At 47.0% G+C, this 20,086-nt stretch overlaps 2 protein-coding genes across 2 annotated transcripts; both read left to right on the forward strand.

Annotated features, from left to right (window-relative positions):
* The first annotated feature begins 34 nt into the window (after positions 1-34).
* LOC130582369 (heat shock factor protein 3-like) lies at positions 35-14,184 on the forward strand. The gene is made up of 13 exons (XM_057381021.1): positions 35-193; positions 1,345-1,453; positions 2,779-2,906; positions 5,225-5,349; positions 6,203-6,278; positions 6,943-7,004; positions 7,434-7,515; positions 7,806-7,939; positions 8,726-8,971; positions 9,557-9,662; positions 10,221-10,286; positions 11,122-11,188; positions 11,736-14,184. Exons 1-13 carry the CDS (start codon positions 50-52, stop codon positions 12,065-12,067), a joined length of 1,677 nt encoding a protein of 558 aa, XP_057237004.1. The 5' UTR covers positions 35-49; the 3' UTR covers positions 12,068-14,184.
* A 3,323-nt stretch (positions 14,185-17,507) lies between these two features.
* On the forward strand, positions 17,508-19,821 carry LOC130582359 (V-set and immunoglobulin domain-containing protein 4-like; the record flags this gene model as incomplete). Its single annotated transcript, XM_057381002.1, has 3 exons — positions 17,508-17,721; positions 18,585-18,941; positions 19,540-19,821. Coding segments are annotated over exons 1-3 (709 nt in total), but the record flags the coding sequence as incomplete, so codon positions are not given.
* Between the last annotated feature and the right edge of the window lie 265 nt (positions 19,822-20,086).

Below are 20,086 nucleotides of genomic sequence, written 5' to 3' on the forward strand. Positions count from 1 at the left end.
CGGCCCCTCGCGGCCCGTCCCCGCTCGCGCGGCCCGTCGCGGTCCGAGGATGCGGGAGGCGCCCGCGCTGCCCCGCGGCCCCGCCGCCCCCGCCGCGCCCGCCCCCGGGCCCGTGCCCGTCCCCGGCTTCCTCGCCAAGCTCTGGGCCCTGCTGGAGGACCCGGACAGCGACGACGTCATCTGCTGGAGCAGGGTGAGGTGGCTGCCCGGGCCCGGCCCGGGGAGGCCCGCGCGGAGGGCTCGTGGGTGGTGGGGACGCCGGGCCGGCGCTGCGGCGACCTGCGGGCGGGCGGTGGYGGAGGATTCCCGGCTGCCCGGAGCGCCCCGAGCCCGCCTCCCCGCCCCGCTTGCGGTGGTGCTGTTGGGGGAGCCCCGGGGCGCGGAGCGGGGTGCGCGGATCTGCGCTCCAGGCCGCGCCCGGGCCCCCCCGTTAGCGCGCACCCGCCGTGTGCGGCCCGCGGCGGCAGCGCTCGCACAGCAGTGGGACATCCCCGGGGGGCAGTGCCGAATTCCCGGTCACCAGCTCCGGGTGGTGAAAGGACGCTGTARGACGTCATTAACTGTCCATTTCCTTCCGGAGCGGAGACAGATGTGCCCCCCGGGCACTGGGCACGGCCGCACCGACCAGACACTCCAGACACGCACCGTGTTTATTTTTATTCCCTTTCATTTTAAATCCGTAGGATTTTTCTCCGCTTTTTTTCTAGCCGTTTGCCCTTTACAAAGGCAAAGACGAAAAGAAGCGCAGTATTTTTGTTCACTTCGTGAATAACATAAAAGTGATGCAGAAAGCTCTGCCTGTTTTCAGGAAGCTTGATCTTGAGCATTTGATAAATCTGGCACTGCTGGTGTCACACTTACCCCTGGTCRCCGCTGGGTTGTGTTGTCTGAACTTTTGGTAACTCGGCAACRTTACGTGGTTATTTTTAGTGATGACATAGCACGTACAATGGAAGAATCTTGTCAGGAGCTGGGCAGACTGATGAAAGGAGATGAAATCTCTTTAGTGGCATGAATTCCATTAGCCTTGTGCAATGCTTATGTTTCCTGGGGACAAAGAAAGCAGGTTTTTAGAACCATTTTGCTTTGGATTAAGACCARTGTGTCAGGGCTTTAAGAAAATTCYCTATTCAATAGAACTGTTCCATGTAATTGTGTCTTTGAGTTAAAACTACTGTTGCATTCCCAAGTACTCAGAAGTGTTCCCACAGATAGTTCACTTGGTGAGGTCTTTTTTGCCCTTCTCTGCTGTGGGGCCWCGKCTGATTTATGGTCTTCACYTAGGAAGAAMAYCTTAGAAAAGCTGTGCTTGTTCAMTAACTGTTATTCCTACTTATTTCCTAGAATGGCGAGAATTTCTGCATTCTGGATGAGCAGAGGTTTGCCAAGGAGCTGCTCCCCAAGTACTTCAAACACAACAATATCTCCAGCTTCATACGACAGCTCAACATGTGTAAGCATCAGCGGTTCCTACACGTTCTGTTTGCCAAGTTCAGAGCTGCTTGGCTTCAGTTTGGATTTCTTWAAACAAGCAAAAGGACTTGGCAAGTCTTTCATCCCTGAAAACCTGAGCTCTGGCCTTGAGTTTGCTTTGCAAAAGAAATGACTGATGGTAGAGCTTGGTTTAGTGTTTGGGTTTTGTGTTTTAGCTCCAAGTCCTTTTGAGTAACAGCTGTAAGAATATGTGCTGGTGCCTAAAAGTAGTGTGAGGTACCCTGAGTTCCAGTGGTGCTCTTGCAGCAAACMTACATGTACCCAGGGGATCAGAGGCTGTGTGTACATCCATACACCTAGAATGTGAAAAAAAGMTGCCTGGATTTTGGGGCTGCCACTGCTCTTGCCTGCTTTGCTGTGTTGGATCCAGAGGAATCCTGCTAATGGGCCAAGCTGGACTGTGTTTCTCATGTTTTCTGTGCTCAACTTGTGAGCATCATGTGGCAGCATTGAGTAGTGTAGGTACAGCATGGCCAGACAGAGGGGTGCAGTGAGAGTAACTCAGGGGCACAGTGCAGCATACAAGGCTGCAGCACCCAGCAGGAATAACTTCAGGAGCTTCTGGGACCAGTGAAAGGACGAACAGCACAGGAGGTGCTGCCTTAGAATTTCATTCAGACTGATGGGGAGGAGCTCTCTGTCCTTGCCCAGTAGGTTTGCCTGATCTCTCTAGCTCGTGCGTGTATAGGTTTTGTCAGACACGAGGAAAAGCACACCTGTTTAGTCTCTGGACAGAGGGTAGGTGCTGCTGCTTGTGAGACCCATCACTTGAGTGACAGATGATAATGCAAAGAAACAGTTGTCACTTCCCTTTGTAGCCAGGATTAGCGAGAAAATCCAAATATTCCTACTGAGACATACAAGGTAGTGGCAGCCTCCTTTTCCTGCCAGACCTATCCTGKCTTTCTAATAATAGTTGGAATTCATTAACTGTGTTAAAACGTTAACTGAGAGAGGTGGATTGGCCTGTCAGCTGAATCATGCATCTAACCCTGTGGTATTTGAGCAGTGATGGAAATAGAACTGGCAATATCTGACTTTGTGCAGGCAGTCTGGTATGAAGAAGGTGCTCTGCTGCAGGTGTTTGCATAGGCAGGCAGGGAACTTCTCTGCCTTGCTTTATTCTGTCGACTRTGATGGTACATGACAGCATTTGTTTTGTAGTTTCTTCTCCCAGCAGCTGCAGTGCTGTGGTGTTTTGGTAGCACTGGACTTTTCTTTAGCTTATGTTTTCATAGTCAGCCTTGCACTGCAAGAAATGTCTTTGTTGATTCCTCTCCACAGATGGTTTCAGGAAGGTGATTGCTCTGGAGAATGGTATCATTACAGCAGAGAAAAGCTCGGTCATTGAGTTCCAGCACCCTTTCTTCAAGCAAGGGAAGGCACATTTGCTGGAAAACATCAAGCGCAAGGTATAGTCTAAGCACATATTTACTTCACTTAGTTACGAAAAGTGGCTTATCAGCAGCACATATGGGTGTTTCAAACACAGCCAGCAAATACCACAGGAACCAAGGTAGTTCCCTCATCATGCCAGGCTGGTGCTTGGCTGGGCCTCCTTATGCCAGCGTTCAGACTGAACCTGCTCTGCTGTTGGTCACAAGCTGGGGTACACCATGTTCTGCATCATCATCATAACAAGCCCTTCTCCACAGAGTTCATATCCCTGATTGCAGCTTAGCATGGTCTGCAGTACTGTCAGCATCTCCGGCTCTGAGAAAGGCACAAAGTGAAACAAGCAAAAGCAAATACATTCCCATTTGGCACTCATTGAAAATTAGCAAGGGCTAAGTAATCAATTCATTTGGATGAGTTTGCATAAATTATATTGCTCYTCCATAACTGTGTTGCCACTAAGTTACATCCTTACGAGTGCTTTCTGCTTTTCTTTTGTACATTCAGGCCTTGTCTGACCTGTTTCTGCACAGATATTTATCCTCTATTGGCACATTACAGTCCATAATATCCTGAGGAAAACAGTATCATGATACATCATGTTGACATTTGAACAGCAGAATCTTTTCTTTAGGCTGTCATCAGGTGGGGCTGCATTGCCCAGGGTAATAAAAGCCCAGGGTAGGCTGGAGAGTCACAATTATGTTTGGATTGATTGTTCAGTGAGCTGCCCCTGCTTGGAGCCAGGATCGATTTGGCAGCGCTGGCTCAGGCTGCGCTCCCCCCGCTGCTGTGCCCAGCGTGTCCCAGCGTGCACGCCTGGCAGGGCAGGTGCACGGTGACGTAAGGTGTGGCACCATGTGTCCCACGGGTGGTGCACTGGGTGGAGTGTTCTAGATGGAAAGACAAAAGCTCTGCTCAGTGCCAAGGACATTCATATGAAGTATTGAATAGGTTGGTGAAAGATGTTCTTTGTTGCACAGGAAATGTTTGTGATTTTTTTACACAACAGTCATTAGTTCTCTTGCTCTTYTACTGCCTGGAATGGAGCTATATTCCAGTATTGGCAATAAATTGTATTTTCAAGCCTCTGTCAGAACTGCAGGTTTGAATGCAGGGTTTGCTTTACTTACTCCTTTTCACTTTTAGTTCTGCTGGTATGCAGATACCCTGTGTTTCTTTACAGATACCAGAATGGTTTGAGTTGGAAGATGCTTTARAGCTCATCTCATTCCACYCACTGCTTTGGACAGGGACACCTCCCACTAGACAAGGTTGCTCCAAGCCCYGTCCAGCCACGTATGGAACAGCCAGGCTCCTCTGGGCAGCCCGTGCCAGTGCCTCAGCACCCAGAGACTGGACATCCTGATTAGCCAGTTGGGGACTCCAAAGAGCAGTTCCTTGTACTTGGGCAGAATTTAGATTTGCCCTTTTTTTTGGAGGGTAGCTGGCTGCATTTGAAATTTCCACCCACTGCCTGCAACTTTTGGTTGTTTTCCCCACAGAGACCTGTCAGACCCTTCAACCCATCCTTTGCTCCATAGGATTGTGTTAAGAAAGTGGTTAGTCATGTCTGAGAAGTTACTGCACAACAATTGTGTTCTGTTCCAGCACAAAGGGATGRAGTGTTGGTTTATAACACCATGGGTCCATTTTTGACCATCCCATTCCCCTTTGGAAGAAAAGATCTGTGAGCCAACCYCCATAGAAATTATCTCACACCTCAGCAAGCTAATCCAAATTTGGTGCTTTCACCTCTCCCTTGCAATCCACATGAGATGCTTTCAACCCCCCTTGTAATTTAGCAGAGTAACAAGAAAACTCAACAGGTTGGGACTGACACCTGATATGACTCCATGTGGCTCAATTGTAGTCAGTATTTGGCAAAACGAGGTTCAAAATTAGACCCACAAAACCTGGGTGTATCATTCAGCCATGTTGTAGACCTGTCTTTTCTAGAAGGAATGTGATCATCTTGTTCTTCTACTATCAGCTGTGGGTGTTTTTTGGCTGGTGTTTGCTCTGTGACACTAGAGGGCAAAGTGTCACCAGGCCTGGCAGAGAACTCCCAGGGAAAGCCCTTTGCCGTCAGTGTTTTTTGTCATGAATTACTGTGGAGAATCTGCTGCCTCCAGGTACAAAGTGCTGATCTCATGTTTTCATTGGCATCTTGTGTTTTTCACACAGTGCAGACCATCCTAAGGATTGTCACCTATAGCAGTTGTGTTGTTCTGTGCCATGGAAGAATTACTGTTACCTGGTCTTGTGACAGGGCTCTCCCTGCAGCAAGGAGTGTGCAAGGCACTATTTGTAATAAAAATCTGTACCTTTCCAGGTGTCTGCAGTGAGAACTGAGGATCTCAAGGTCTGCACAGAGGATTTGCACAAAGTCCTGTCGGAGGTGCAGGAGATGAGAGAGCAGCAGAACAACATGGATGTCAGGCTGGCTAACATGAAGAGGTAGACTCTGCTGTTTTGGGGTGCTTATACATTGAATGTTTCTTGTATCTGATGGAGATTGGCTAAATAYGGGTTTCATTTGAACTGGAAACAGGTGAAGCTRCGTTTTTTCCTAATAATGCCCATTCCGTCCATCACAACATTCTGAATCTGTTTGTTTTTGTAATTCATTTACAGACCGGAGATTTAGACTGRGAGTTTGTTGACTGTCTTGAGATTTCACTCTGGTTGCCAGCACCTGTAGTAGTTTTTTTAGGGTAATGAAAGCATTTCATAAGCAAACAGGGTTAGATGCAGTAAGGGACAATTAGTGGTTTGTTTTCTTTCTAATTGGAAGTAGACTTTGCACATCCTCACCTCTGTTCTCTCAGATTCCCTTCATATAGGCACTGGTAATTAATTCAAGTCATTGGTATGCCAGCAGATATCAACCATAGTTCAGAGGATACCTTTCTCTCTCTGTTCCTTTAAAAAAAAAACCAAAAAAACAGCAGTCCCCTTGAACACCACCTTTAGACCTGTCCCAAGGCTGTTAGTGTTTGGAAACAGGCTGAACAAAGTCCTTATTCAACAGCTTTGAGGCTTTGAAGGAATACCTCAGATCAAGATGATTGATGGAGCAGCACAGGATGAGGGTGTCCTTATTGAGTGTTTGATGTTGCCTGATGGAAAATGGAGTTAAGTTAACCCCGAGTTCATGCTAGTGCATTGGATTAACTGAGGGTTAGTTATCCACAGAGGGAATGTTGCCATTGGTTCTGCAAGGTACTCTGAAAGTTTGAAAGCTGTAAAACTAGAGCATATAAAGTAAACTCTGTTCATCCTCTGTCTTCTGATTTATTCTGCATTGCAGAGAAAATAAGGCCCTGTGGAAAGAAGTGGCAGTTCTAAGGCAGAAGCACAGTCAACAACAGAAGCTGCTGTCTAAGGTACCATTGCAGCATCTTCAGTGCTACCATCCTTATTCCTGCCTCTATGATACTTCATGGCATTCTTTGCTTATGTAGAATGACAAATGACACAGAGCTGAACAGGCTGTATTAATGCAGCATAAAGAAAATGTTCGCAGTTCCTGAGTGTCCCAGAAGTAGCACAGTAAAGAACCACGAGCAAAGCACTAAGGAAAAGTCATAGTAGGATCTCAGTGTGTGGAGACAGTGCATGGTAACAGGAGCCCAGAACTTGAGAGATTGCAGGCACATGGAACGGAGTCTGTGAAAGATCTTGGACCAGGATACACTTAGACCACTTGAGAAGTGAACTGGAACCCAGAAACTGTAGGAGCTTGCACGCTGGAAAAGATTTTCTCTGGTTTACCCCTCAGCTGTTTCTGGTCTGGAATCCTCTAGTGACTTGTGCTGTTATATTGCTTTAAAAAAAAAAAGCCAATTGTGCAAGTGGGATAATTTTTCTGTGCAGTTTTGCTGCTCTTGCTTTGTTCTTTTAAGATACAATTGCAAATGGATCTTTAATTTACCTGCTGATTTCTGTCACATAACTATCATTTTGTAGTAAAATCTGAATTAAGAATGTAATGTTAGGATTGCTGTGCTGACCACTTGGTTTTGGTTTTCTTTTGTTTTTCCTTTTTAGATTCTTCAATTTATACTAAGTTTGATGCGAGGAAATTATATTGTTGGGGTCAAAAGAAAAAGGTAATRACTTGATAGGTCCCAGATTAGTGTYAGATGTGAATTATAGGGATAAATCAGTTTCTATTGCGTAAGGCATGTTTTTATCATTTATTCAACTTGAGAAAGCTGATGGAAGTTCAATCAAACACAAAGTAAATATTTCCTCATCACTGAARGAAAGGGTGGGAATACAATATTCTATAAATTTTCAATTCCAAAGGGCACAGTTACCAGAAGTGGTAAATCTCAAAACATGCACATGTGACTGACTTCTTCGAAACCACAGCGGGTGTGTAGTGCAGACTGCCTGCAGTATCCTTCCTGACACACATTCCCAAAAGCCAGGCTTCTTGGGAGGGAAGGAATGATTACCATTGCTGCATGTATTGGRCACTGCTGCAGCTCTTTCCTGCAGAAGTTGGGGTGTACTAAAGCTGTGCTTTGTCTCAGGTCTCTGACAGATGCTGCAGGTGCTTCACCCTCCAAGTACAGCCGTCAGTATGTCCGCATCCCTGTGGAGAGTGGCCAAGCTGTAAGTGTCCCCAGGGAAAGAGGCAGTGGGTTGGACAGGATGATACRCAGTGATATTGGTCTTCCTTATAGCTACAAATACCCTAATCTTATAATGAAATGCTCTGCTTTTTGTAATGGGCAGTGGGCAGCTTAAGAGCATCACTTTGGCTGGAAAATAATGCAAATCAGCTCAACTGGTCACAGATGAAATGTGAACAGGAGAGAGAAGGTGTAAGGAGAAAGGGACTTCAGTATGAAAAAATAAAACATCACAGCCTGTGGTTTACTCATTCTGTGCTGTATTTGCAGATGGCTTTTTCTGAGCAYAGTGCAGATGAAGAGGATGGAAATGGTACAGGCCTGATAATCCGAGATATCACTGACACCCTGGAAAATGCCACCAATGGCCTCCTTGCTGTGGCACACACAAGTGGCAGAGCCAGGTATGTCCAAAGCATATGAAGTATTTGTGCCTGGGTTGTTAACTGAGTAGTTATGTTGGTTTCGGTGATCCATATGGATTCTGGGAAACAGAATGTCTCTCTGAATGTCCRTTTGTGCATGACAGGCCTGTTGTAGGCTCTCCTTCTGCAGCGTGTAGCATTGGTCATTGTCAGAGCTCATTTCTCTTCAGCAGTGCCTGGAGGCCTGTCAGGCTGATGGGCATTTCAGGTTTAATTTGCTGAGGCTTTTCTGTCTGTTCAACAAATAAGCAAATGCTTGACTTTCTGACTGACCAAGGACCTGAATGCATATATAGGTTTCTAATAATCCAAAATGTAGATAGATTACTAACAAACAAATAAAGATCTATAATTTTATCACTAGTTTCAATACTGTTCTCCCTAAGCAAAGCCTAGGGAAGGCATTCTGTGTATGGGAACACATTTTAGTGAAAACCCACGTAGTTGTTAATACCCAGAGTGAAATACGGACTGATCTGGAATCTTTTTTTCCAGAATCTGTCTGTTAGGAGTTTCCCTCTTGCCTCATTTCCATACACTGTATTGCTGCTTTTTTGCCTGGGAAAAAGAGGTGTTTTGCTCTGATATGTGTTCTGTATATAAGCTGTAGTAGGAGATGCTCCATCTGCCACTTTGCTGCTTTTTCTAAAGACCAGTTTGTTATTTGAACCCTTGACTGGCTTATTAAGATGCTAAACCTGAAATGAATAGTAATGCAGTTGATAAATTCTCCTGTATGTTGTTTCTGTTTGGGTCACATTTTAGAGAGCCACAGGCAGCTCTGGATCCTGGCTTGCCTCTTTGTCAAGTATCGCAGCCAAGTGAGCTAAACTGTGCAGATCCTGTCCCATCAGTTGCTATAAACGATGTCAGCAAATCCGGTGAAATAGGCACGGCAGCTGTGGAGCTCCACACTGCACAGCCAAGTGCTCCAGAGGATCCTGTGTCAGTAATTGACTCCATCTTGAACGAGAACAACTCTGGAAACCAAAACGATCCTTTGCTGGACAGGTATTAACTTGTTTCTGAAAAATGTCACACTGTCGTCACCTTGTGGGATCCTGTCAGAGTTCTGGAGGGTGTGTTGTTTGGCAGAACATAGGGATTTGCTTTTGAATTGTCATTGACAAAGTGAATTCTCTGCACCTTTGTTAGCAGGGCTGAGAAAGCCAAGTGTTGGCATCACACATTGAAAAAGGGCAAATGTCCCTGTCACCTTTATGGTGACAGGTGTGCCTGACTGCTGGTGTGCCCATCTGGGACACACTGCCCACTGCTGGCACTGCCGTCTGATCTTTGTTTAAACAGATACTGGTGTACAGGCTGGGGTCTGAGAACATTGACCAGATATTAAAATGAGGGAGGAGGTAGGTATGGAAGGAGGAGCTGCTTTTTGACCTGATAGCTGCTGTTGTGCTGGCTGTTCAGGTAGTCTTCCTTGTACCTGTACCTCAAAGAGCTGGAGTGAAAGGTGATACAGGAATGTGGTTTCATCCTTTCGGCTATTCTGGATTGCAAGCAACCTTCCCTGTGGGGCAGGAGAAGGCCCTGCCTGCCAACTGTGCCTTACAGTACTRTGTAATTTTGTCTTTTTAGAGAAGAAATTCAGGATTTTCTGAATTGCATCGATGCCAGCCTGGAAGAACTGCAAGCAATGCTGTCAGGGAAGCAGTACAACTTCGGTGCTGAGGCATTCAGCGATGTGAGTGTCTTCTCGTTATTTCTAATTTCTAGAAATACTGCTCAGGTTGCATCWTGAAATGTTACTAGTTTATTGCATGTTGTGATGGGTAAGAGGGGCAACATCCTGAAAAGCAAGTAGTTACAGATAGAATGATTTTTAGGTATGCATGGTGTACAGGGTGATGTTGGGGGCCTTTCCCAGGTCATACAGGATTTCTGTTCTACRGAACTGAAGGGGGGAACAAAAAARGRAAAAAAAMTGTYTCACTTCTCCTTCTCAAGTCTTAATCACATACTATGACATCCTGACTTTGTGTTTGATTCAACTAGATATGGATGATGTGAAGTGAAACTTAGCTATATTGCTGGAATCACTGGGAAATAGGGTAACCTTCTCCTGTGATCTCAGTTTACTTCCACAGGTTGAAGTTCCCTGGTTAAGGCCCCTGGAGGAGCCACTGTCCCCATGCTTCAGTGGAAGGAGTGGCACASTGGGTCTTGCAGTCCTTTCAGGAGCTCTCTGCAGTTTTATTTCAAGGACTTTATTAGTTGATATATGGTCTGGTTTTATTTTCAGACATTTAATCCCGAGTTGCCAGCCCTGGATATGAACTTGATGGAAACTCCCCCTGGTATGGAAAATGTAAGAGAAAGATTTACTTCTGTGGTGGGGAGGGCAAATGTGATGCTGGGAGTTGAATCTTGCTTGCTTGATGCAACTCAAGGGTGTGAATGAGGTTGATGGCACAGGGTGACACTGCTGGTTCATCTCATCCAGCTGACTCCAGGGTTTCAGTTGTCAGTGTTGTCATGAAGGAATTTAAGAGGAATCTCAAGATAATTTCCAGTCCTACATTCCTTGTGCAATCATACACTTGGAATGCCTGTTTGAAGACAAGGAAAAGTACTAAATGAAAATTGTAATGCAATACGCTGTAGTTGTTCTGAACGTGGCTGTATGGGATTTTCTCAGAAGTCATACAGAAGTTCAGCACAAACTTACTTCTCTTGGTCCAGTTCCTAAAATTGATTCATACTATTAAAAAAAACAACACTTGCAAGTGTTATTTTTGTTGTAGTCCTGAAATAATATTTAAACAGGGATTTYCCAGTCAGACGAGCTTAGACTACAACTGATGTAAAATGCAGTTGAGTTTAAATAGTGCCTACAAAATTTAATTACATGATGAAATCATGTTTAACTGTTAACCCCAACAAGACCAATTATAATAAAGCTTCTGATTTGGCAGGTAAAACAAATATTTGCTAGTCAGAAGCTTATTTTGTTTGGTAAGCTGTCTGTATTTCACTGTGCCTTCTTCTGAGGGTCCTTACGTGCAACAACAGGCTCATTGCTCAGTTGCTCCATCTCTCTTGCCTGCTCCTTTCACATCTAATTCTGTTAACCAGGCAGTAAAGATTTCCATTTTGTTGTTGTTAAACATTCTGTCTTAACTCTCTTGTCTGCTTTGTTTCAGATGGCAAACTTGGCAGAGAGCACTGAAGGTCTGGGAGCAAGTGAGAGGGAAACAGCAGGAAGCAAAGGTGGGCAGGAAGGAACACTGAGCACTGTGGCAGCTCCACACTGTTCAAAAACTGGGTATTGAAATGGAATTGTTGTAGCCTTTGGTCTGGGCTTAAACTTTTTGTGAAGGCTGTGATGTTTCACTGATGTTGAAGCTGTGCCTCAGTCTTAACAGGCCCATCCTGTGCCCTGTGGTTTTTCACATAGAAAACATGAATCCCATTCTGTGTCCTTTTTCTCATGGAAACATGACACAAGTGCCACAGTAGGGAGCAGAATACAAATGTCCTTGTGGCAGTATCTCTTACACAGGCTGTGACCCCCTCAAAGACAGTGTTGCCATTGCATACTTGGGGAGTCAGGGGCTCCGAGTGGGCTTCAGGTACTGATGTTTCCAGGCACAGGGGCTTTGGCTTCACTCTGACAGCCRTGGCTCTAGGGTTTGTCCCAGCCCAGCTTGGGCTTTCCTGTAGTGCACCAAGTTTGAAGCAACCTCTCCAGGTTTCCTTACCTTGAGTAAAAGCCTTCAGGTGGTCAAAGATCTTCAACTGTTCACTTTTCYCTCAGATATGCAGCTGATCCAGTACAGGGCCAACCCTCTGCTTTCCTTGTTTGAAGAGCTGCCTTCAGGTGAAGCTGCAGGGAAGGTGGAAGATCCGAAAGACTTTCTGCTGCCTCCACTGGAGGAGAAACCTGTTCTCCAGCCTCCATCAGCCAGTGGAACCGTTGTGCCACTTGCAGCTCCAGCAAGCCAGGCGGAGCCTCTGGACGCTCTGGGAATGGGTGATCCTCCACTCCTCCCAGAAGATGGGAATGGAGAGTATAAACTGTTTCCACTCCTGCTTCTCAGTCCTGTTGCTAACTTCATAGATGAGGCCTCTGAGATAGAAATTTCTTGAACTCATAGAACATCTGTAACCGGCTTAGTGCTGTGGAATAACCGCCGAAGGAGTGGAGCAGCAAAAAGTGTGAGCTTGGTCCTCACCTGCTTCCTGGGGACCCTGTTCTGYGCAAATGGAAGTTCTCTTGCTGCAAGCAGGGAGCACATCTGGGAGAACTGAACACAAGCTCAGCAACAACAAGAGCTGGTGGAGTAAAGGCACTAGATAGAGGGGAAGAACAGCAACCCTGTAAACATACCACAATGTATTCCATAACTTTTTATCCAATATTCTTATTGCAAGAGGAAATCTGTTTGTATCCTGTTTGTAAAGTTTGGCTGGGTTTTTTTGTTGGGGGGTGGTGTTTATTAGCTGGATAGTAATGTGGTGTGTCATATTTTAAACCTGGGTTTTACTCTTTGGAGAGCCTGCTTCAATAGGTGGCTTGCCTACTGTTTGGAATTAAGTTGTTTTTAAATTTTGTTTTTGAGATTTCTTTTTTGATAGTTACTGGCTACAATTGTTTGCATCTGCTTAGATCACTTTCGTACTCCTAGATTTGCTCCTAGGTATAGGGAACATTTTTCCTATGGAAAATGACATTTTAACTGTGGAGTATTATTTTTTAACATGCTAGCACACATCCATTGCCCCGGATTGTAGGAGTTGTGGTAGGAAGTGCTTGCCTCCCTGTGTAGCGCTGATTTCTCATGCACATTGCATGGCAGTTCCGGGGTAACCTGCCCCCAGTTCACAGGTCATGTGTCCTTGGAGATGGTCAGTAGGACTGATTCATGTTTAGMAAAGGCCAGCAGCTGTCCCTAAAATGAGAAGGGGAGCCCTGGGATGCCTTGCACTGACGCAGGATGTCACATTAAGGTATCTCTGTGCTGGTAGCAGCCATTGTTCCCTGCCCCTGTATGGACACCAGGCTTCACGCTGCAATTTCTGCCCATGGAATCCTAAAGCCAAATTAACCAGATGCATCTGAGGCTTTTGACAAGGAATTACATCAACTAGTGTCTGTGTCATCAAAAAGTTTCCCCAAAGTTTCTTTCTGCACTGTTTCCCAAGTTCTCCGAGCAGCTGTGCTGTGGAGCCCAGCCCACACAAACCTGCTGTGTGCTGAAGTCACAATGAACTGCTGTGGCTGCAGCAGGCCTGGATGCAGGTAGAAACCCCCTTGGATAATATCACCTGATATTTCCTACCAGCACAATTGCTTTAAATTTTTTCCAATTTTAGGAATTCAAGCTGCCTGCAGGCTTTGTCCTCTCCAATGTTCCTGAGCTAATAAGTGCTGAGCTCTTACTATTTGAGAATACAAGGTAGATACTCTGAAGCCTGCTAGATAATGCATGTTACCTGTGCTGGCCTGACTGCGTTGGATTTGTGCTTCATTGTCAAATCTATGAGTTACAGAGGAAGCTCCTGCTCCTGAGTGTGTAACACCTCCAGTGTAATTTTAATTCTGTGCTTCTGTACCTGTTCTTATCTCGTGATCCTTCTTGTTTCCATCTTTTGAATTGCCTTTTGTCGAGTTTGTCTTATTCAAGCCTTCACAGTCTTTCTTTCTCTGACTTCTTGAGGCCAAGGGCTGAGTAGTCTCAAGTTTTCATGAGCTGAAGGGAGAGGGTGAGGTGAGCATGTTACATCTGTCCCAGGCTAGGTTTGGTTTGTTAATTCCTTTCCAAAGGCCACAGTTTTAGCAAAAGTAAGACAGGGAAAGCCAGACTTTTCTGGTGTGCTGTTTGACAGCACCATGCAGATGACAGAGTTCTTTGGGAGGTTGATCTGCACCTCTGACTCCCTGTGCAGGTTGGACTGTAATTTCTGTTACAGATTAAAGTCGTGTCCCTCTGTCACAGAGTCCTCTCCCCTCAGCGCAKCTCATTGTCAGATATTGGGTCTGAGTGCATCATGGGTTTTTAATACACTTTCTCTCTTAAGAAGTTAAGAAACCAAGGCTTAAGAAAATTGCAAAAAAAAAAAGTTTGTTCATCTGTGTGTCTGGTTTATGTACTGGTATGGGAAAARTATTTGTGCAACTTTCCTAAGAAGGATTGCAATGGAAAGGGGAAGGCTGAATAGCAAGAAAAACCCACATGCTGAAGTAATTAAACTCAAGAATTGCAAAAACATTACCGTGTTCCTTGTACGTTCTTTGTGTGTGTTCCTGTATGTGCCAATGTTTCCCAAATCTGTTTACTGATTTTTTTCAGAATTAAGAACTTTCCTGCTCCTGGGGGGTGGCCTCATGATGCAGCTGCTGCTGGTTCAGGAATAAGCAGGATGATGAGGAAAGCCATGCCTGTTTCCAGAGCCCAGGAGGAGGGCACCTGGGACTGGTTTTTCAAAAGAGACAATGTGAAAGCTCAGAATGCTGTGCATGCTGAAAAATACAGCAGATGTAGTGCACCTGTACACATGTTGTCGATAGACTCCAGTAGGAAAGGCCCTCAGCTCCATAAGGTATGGATTGAAATATTTACTGGAGATGATAGAAGGAAACAGGGAACAGCCCAGATCATCAGTAACATCAGGCAGACCCTGGATCCAGATGTAGCACCCGGTGCAGACCCTGCCCAGGATAACTGCCACCATGAGCTTTACAGGTTTTGTAGCATTTTCCTAGAAATAAGGAACTGTTCATCATTTCCACTGCCRAAAAAAGGATCTTTATACAGAACATGCTGCTCTGCTTCAGGATAAGGACAAGGACACGGCAGTGGGGTTGGCACATGGAGCTGTGGACAGACTCCTGCTATGCCAAGTGGCTGAATCTGCCTGCAGCCCATGCAGCTGCTGCCCAGCCTGTGCCCGAGGGCCAGCAGCAGGCACTGGGTCACCAGCCCCTCATTCCAGGCTGGGTGGGGACACTGCCCCACTGCAGGTTGATGTGTCACCAGTTTGTCACCCATGACCGCAGGGGCCTCGCTGTAGCAGAGGCTTCCTTCCTTCTGCAGCACCAKTGCACATGGCTGCTGTGCTGSTCYTTGGCTTTATCAYTGTGTGTCTGGGGAGGAAAGATTGCTCCTCCTTATCGTTCACGTGCTGGGAATTCACAGAGCACTCCCAGGCGGGGCCAGTGCACACTGAGAAAGTGCCAAGTGCCCCTCGCACGCTCCTCTCATGTGTTTCTGCACTGTTCCAAGCCAGCCCTCCCCACACAGACTGTGGGAGCCCTGCCATCAGTTCATACCTTCTGTGTGCCTGCTAACAGGGCTTTCCACAATATGAGAAAAACTGATTTTGCTCTGTCTCTCCTGGGCTGTGTGATGCCTTATCCATCCATGCTCAGAATGTTTTGCTGTCTCCTAAGATTGCTGTTTCAAAAAACAGCATTGTTACCATAAATGCCCAAAGCAGAAGTGAGGGGCTGCTGCCACAGTTACCTTAGGTACAGGTGTCTGGTCCTGCACTGTATAAAGGACAARACTTTYCATGCCACTGTTCCCCCAGTCAAAAGGGTAAATGTAAATATGTAAATAAATAKACACTCATCTTTTTTAGTTRCACAGTTTGAGTTTCWGCTTCCTGATCAGTCTAGAYCCYGCTAGTGATACATTCCTGTTGTGTTTTCACCCCAGCCAGCAATCGAGCCCCACAGAGCCACTTACTCATTCTGCCACTAGTGGAATYGTGKGGAGAGCTGGAAAACTCRTGGGTTGAGATAAAGACATTAATAGYGAAAGCAAAAGCTGGCACACARGCAAGGAAAAACAAAGGATGAATTCACTGCTTCCCACAGGCAGGCAGGTRTTGAGCCACCTGGAGGACAGCAGAGCCCCATCAYGKRTAATGGTGACCTGGGAGCAYAAACASCATCACTCCTTATGTCTCCCTCCTTCTTCCCCCCAGCTTTATACACTGACCATGATGTCATGGGGTATGGTCACTTTGGGTCACCTGTCCTGGTGGTGTCTCCTCCAATCTGCCATGTAYTCCCAGCCCCCTCAGCAGCGTGGCCATACAAAAAGCGGAGAAAGCCAKGGCTCTATGTAAACACTGCTCAGCAAAAACAAAAACATCTCAGTGTTCTCACCCTGGTGTTCAGCAGAAATCCAAAAACAGGACAGCTCCCTTTTGACTTACTCCAAGACAATGCAGGCTTCTGCCCTCCTGCAGCAAGCTCTGTTCCCTGTGAAGGAGTTCCAATGATTTGSCCTTAACGTGGACTTTTCCTTTTTGAGCTAAGAAGTATGTGAGCACTACAGCCCACAGCAGCTTTTCCTGCTTCCCTCTTATCCCACTGGCTGCAGGCTGGAGTGGCATCTCATCAGAAATTTCTGATGAAGGAATACAGGGCCACAAGGGAGGATCCCACTCTGTGCCACTGCAGACCCAAACCATGTCTCACTATCATTACAGGAGGGCTGTGTCCAGGCCAGGAACTTGGATTTGATTTGRCTGCACTGAATTATTCTGATTACTTGTATTTGAGGACAGGATGTTGAATTTSAGTGTAACAACAGTAAAGGCTCATTTCAGTTCAGCTGCATGCAATGAAGCAAGAGATTCTTTCATTGAAGCAGAAGAAAAATTGAGTACTATAGAAGACAGCAAAAGGCAGTAAAATCCCTTAAAAGGGATGTTTCAGTAGAAAATAGATACTTCTCTCAGGGCTGGCGCTCAATTACTGAATTATAGAGATTAACTATAACATTTATTTAATAATAGTACATCAWCACAGTTAAGAAACCATGATTTCACGGTCTCAAAGATTGTCTACTTTGACAAGTTCCTCTTTTTCTCTCTGGGCATCTCCATGTTCACCTGTTTACAAAGCAGTCTGAAGACATTGCAAGGATGCAGGAAGCCCCAATCYGGGCTTGTAATTGAAAACAATTAATCAATTAAGCCAAGCAGTTAAATTGCTCTGTGAGAAGGGAGGATCCATTTGTGATATGCAGTGGGATTAGTTGCTTGGGTGTTTGCAGCTCTTGGGAAATTTTTGGGCTTAGTTTTGTATATCTGAAGTCCCCAKCTCTTAAAKGTGGCRGAGTGACACAGAATATTTCAGTKGGAAGAGGCCTACAACAATCATCTGTCTCACTCTGGTAATGTCAAGATTTAAGGTGTTTCATAAACCTTAAGTAAAAATATAGTGGTGGGTGTCACAGAAGCTGGTGAGAAAGTRAGTTGTGAGGACCTAGACAGTTCAGTTCCTTCCGAGTTCCTCCTGAGTTCCTCTCTCAGACTTGTGTGTGTGTAATGTGGGTGTGAAAGTTTATTCACCAGAAAGCAAAGCAAGGAGAAAAAGAGGAAGAAACGGTTGCTTAGGAATCAAAAGAAATAAAGGAAAAGTTAAAAGGAAAAAATTAGAAAAACCAGAAGGGAGGGGAATCATACTCAGCAGAAAATGCTAAATAGAGTAGAAGTCATTTCTAAATTTTCTTCTTCTTACCCTTCCTTAGGGTTTCCGCTCTGCCCACGCCTCTGACAGTGGTCACTGAGACACTTGTTTTCTGATAAAGAGGAAGGAAAAACCAMCAGCCCTTGTCCTGGACGCTCAGTGACAGAGTGAGCAAAGGCAGGGAAGTGTTCCTGATTTACCCCAGCTTGGGGAGAGCAGGTCAGTCTGTCTGGAGAGGGAGCAGCCATGGCCCCGGGAAGGATGAGAATGCTGCTGCAAGCAGCCGTGCTCCTGAGTTCCCTTCTCCACTGCAGCGGTGAGTCTGGTGCGGGCACGGGTCCCCTGCCCTGCCCTGGGGTGGCTCTGTTTTGGGAAGGGATAGATGGTAAAAAAGCCAAGCCTGTGTGCTGGTTGGGACTCAAGTGTTTCAGCTCCACTGGCTGCAGGTGCAGCAGTGCCTGAGGCCATGGGAACGCTGCCCAGGGACACCAGGACAGACACCCCACACACCTTGTGACAGTTATTCCATGGAATACATAGGGTCTGATCAGTGCTTGTGTTTCCAGGATAAGGGAGGTTTGGAAACCACCAGAAAAGGGTAAAGATGTGTCTGTGGAAGCTGAGATTCAGTCCTCAGAGTGSGAGAAGTGTACTGTGACAAAGGCATGATGTTCATTTTTACAGGAAAATGTAGAGTTTTAGGCTTCTTTACCCCATGGTTCAAGTTGGGCCTAGGCTGAAAGAGTGGTGCGTTCCAAAAAAAACAGATGGGTAGTGGAGGAGAGAAGTCTTTGCTGTTCCTCAGAAGCCCCAAGRGTGACTGGAGCAGACACTGGCTGACACCAGGGAGCTGCAGCTTGGACTTTRGACCAGCTCGTTCCCTCAGGCCTGAGTTACCCAGTAACTCTGACCCTGGGCTCTGCTCAGCGTTGGTGGTGGCAGGAAAGCACCCGGCTGCACACGTGGCAGGGGTCAGTGCCCCCGGCCATCAGCCACCTCCCGTCCATCTGCCTCATGCCACACTGATTTTTGGTGAGCCCATCCCTCATCACTGGCTGCTTGTGCTTCTCACCTGCTGGGCTCTTTTCACCAACRCTCTGGCCATGGCTTTGCCATCTGGGAGCCAACTTCAGCCTGGCTGCTTTGTGGCTTAATTTTCATCCTCCTTTCTTCTTGCAGCATTTCCAGACCTGAGCGGCCTCAGTGAGATCAAAGGTGTCTGGAAGGGGTCTGCCACTCTGCCTTGTRCCTATGTGCCCGTGGAGGGCCTCGTGCAGCAAACCCTCAGCTGGGCTGTGGAACATGACAAGGGTGAAGGCACCATCTTTCGGAGGGATGACCAGGGTGACCACGTTCTCCTGTCTGAGTACAGGGACAGAGTCAGCGTCCCAAAGGATGCCCCAGGAAATGTGTCCCTCCRCATCCTGAATCTGGAGATCTCTGACAGAGGAATTTACACTTGCCATGTCACCTGGAGAGACAGCAACTACAGCCTGATAGCCAAGGAGATCACCACCAACTTGGATGTTGTTAAAGGTAAATCCAAGAGGGAGGCTGTTCGGGAGGAAAAGGCTTGGCTCAGGAAGGCTTTTGGGAATTGGATAGAACAGGTAGGCAGTGACCGTGTGTTTCCATGCAGAAGCATTTTGCAGATCAGTGTCAGCATCTAGCAAGAAGCAGCAAACAGATTGGAGAGAGAAGTTTTGCCCAGGACTCAGCACCCTGCAGCTGGGGGAGGATCTGTGGCTCTCAATCACCAGCTCATCCCTTGTTCTCCCTGTATCCAATGGCTCGATGTTTCCCAGGGTCATGCAGGGGTGTCCCAGGGATACTGCGTGGTGGTTTTTTGACTAAATTTCATCAGCCTGTGCCTGCCTTCCCTCTGCCCATCGAGGGGTTTGTATAGTCACTGAGACATCATCAGCCAGCGCAGCAGAGCAGGATGGCACGGGCGGCAGAGCTGCTGTGGGCCCTGCTGAGCTCATCCTGCACAGGGAGGTGATGCGGGAGCCGAGCTGCTTCCTCCTGGGAAGGCACCGATATCAAGAGTAAAAATTGCAGTGACATTTGCAGGGGGTCCATCCCCACGATATGCAGGGTTTTGTGACCTGAGCTCCCGTGCTCTGTGTTGCAGTGGCAGCCACCAAGCCCATCATCAGAGGCGGAGAGCGGGGGCTGACGCTGCCGGCCGGAGCCAGCACCAGCCTGAGCTGCGAGGCCAGCGGGTCCCCTCCCATCAGCTACCGCTGGTTCCGGGGCTCCCCGGCGGGGAAAGCCGCGCTCCTGAGCAGCGGGGCTGAGCTGGCGTGGCACAGCCTGCGCCTCTCCGACAGCGGCACGTACTTCTGCGAGGCACACAACAGGATTGGCAACGGAGCCGTGCAGCGCAGCGATGCTGTGCAGCTGACGGTGACAGGTGAGTGCCCTCGGCCACAGCTGCCCACACAACACSCTGCTGCAGGGCAAAGGAACAGCATCCCACTGCCCTGCCCGCAAAGAAGGAAATGCCAAACGCCTTCAGCACTCTGACACACCAATGGCTCCAGTCTGTGTCCTTCTTTATTTCCTCTATTCAATTTCCTCCTCTTTGAGGAACTGCTGTTTTCTGATGTAAAGGAAGCTTTGTATCTCAAACATTTATTTATTCCTCTCTGGGTTTTTTGAAGTTCTCCCTGGCTCTG

This window comes from Malurus melanocephalus, unplaced genomic scaffold, assembly GCF_030028575.1.
Source record: "Malurus melanocephalus ecotype Western Australia unplaced genomic scaffold, MMel_1.1 scaffold_486, whole genome shotgun sequence".
NCBI classification, from domain to species: Eukaryota; Metazoa; Chordata; class Aves; order Passeriformes; family Maluridae; genus Malurus; species Malurus melanocephalus.